This window comes from Plasmopara halstedii (assembly GCF_900000015.1).
Source record: "Plasmopara halstedii genome assembly, contig: Scaffold_437, whole genome shotgun sequence".
In the NCBI taxonomy this organism is placed as follows: Eukaryota; Oomycota; class Peronosporomycetes; order Peronosporales; family Peronosporaceae; genus Plasmopara; species Plasmopara halstedii.
This window is the reverse complement of record NW_020187357.1, coordinates 106,982-107,455: the sequence shown is the minus strand read 5'-3', so window position 1 is coordinate 107,455 and position 474 is coordinate 106,982. Positions and strand designations below refer to the sequence as shown.

Below are 474 nucleotides of genomic sequence, written 5' to 3'. Positions count from 1 at the left end.
TGTCGAGTCAGCAGAAGAGGTCATGCGAGCTACTATTCCAGGGCGTTACCTTCTAGTCTGAATGGTAACTGAGGCTACAACTGTCTACATCCACAATATTTACGCTCTTGTGAATGCGTCGGAGCGTTCCCACTTTTACCGATCTCTACCTACCGAATTTGATCAAAATTCCCATCACTTGGTTCTCGGTGACCTTAATGTGGCGATCGATCCTTTTCTGGACTTCCGTGGGGTGACCAGCGCGTCCGATACATCTCGGGGATATCTCCTTAGTTGGCTGTCAACGCTACACGTCACGGACGCGTGGCGTCTTCGGTTTCCGTGCCGGCGTCTGTTCTCCGGCCCTACGCCTTGAATTAACCGACTTGACTACGTCTTTATCAGTGATAACTGGGTTGACTCAAGGTTTAAAGAAGCGAGGTATTTTCAGGCACCACATAGCGGGGATCATCTCGCTCTCTGGGTGACCTTGGA

General features: G+C 50.6%; 1 protein-coding gene across 1 annotated transcript; it reads left to right on the top strand.

Moving 5' to 3' along the window:
• Window positions 1-61: 61 nt before the first annotated feature.
• Window positions 62-467, top strand: PHALS_09901 (Endonuclease/exonuclease/phosphatase; the record flags this gene model as incomplete). The annotated part of the gene is made up of 2 exons (XM_024725235.1): window positions 62-329; window positions 385-467. The coding sequence occupies 2 exons, from the start codon at window positions 62-64 to the stop codon at window positions 465-467; spliced, it is 351 nt and encodes a 116-aa protein (XP_024576033.1).
• Between the last annotated feature and the right edge of the window lie 7 nt (window positions 468-474).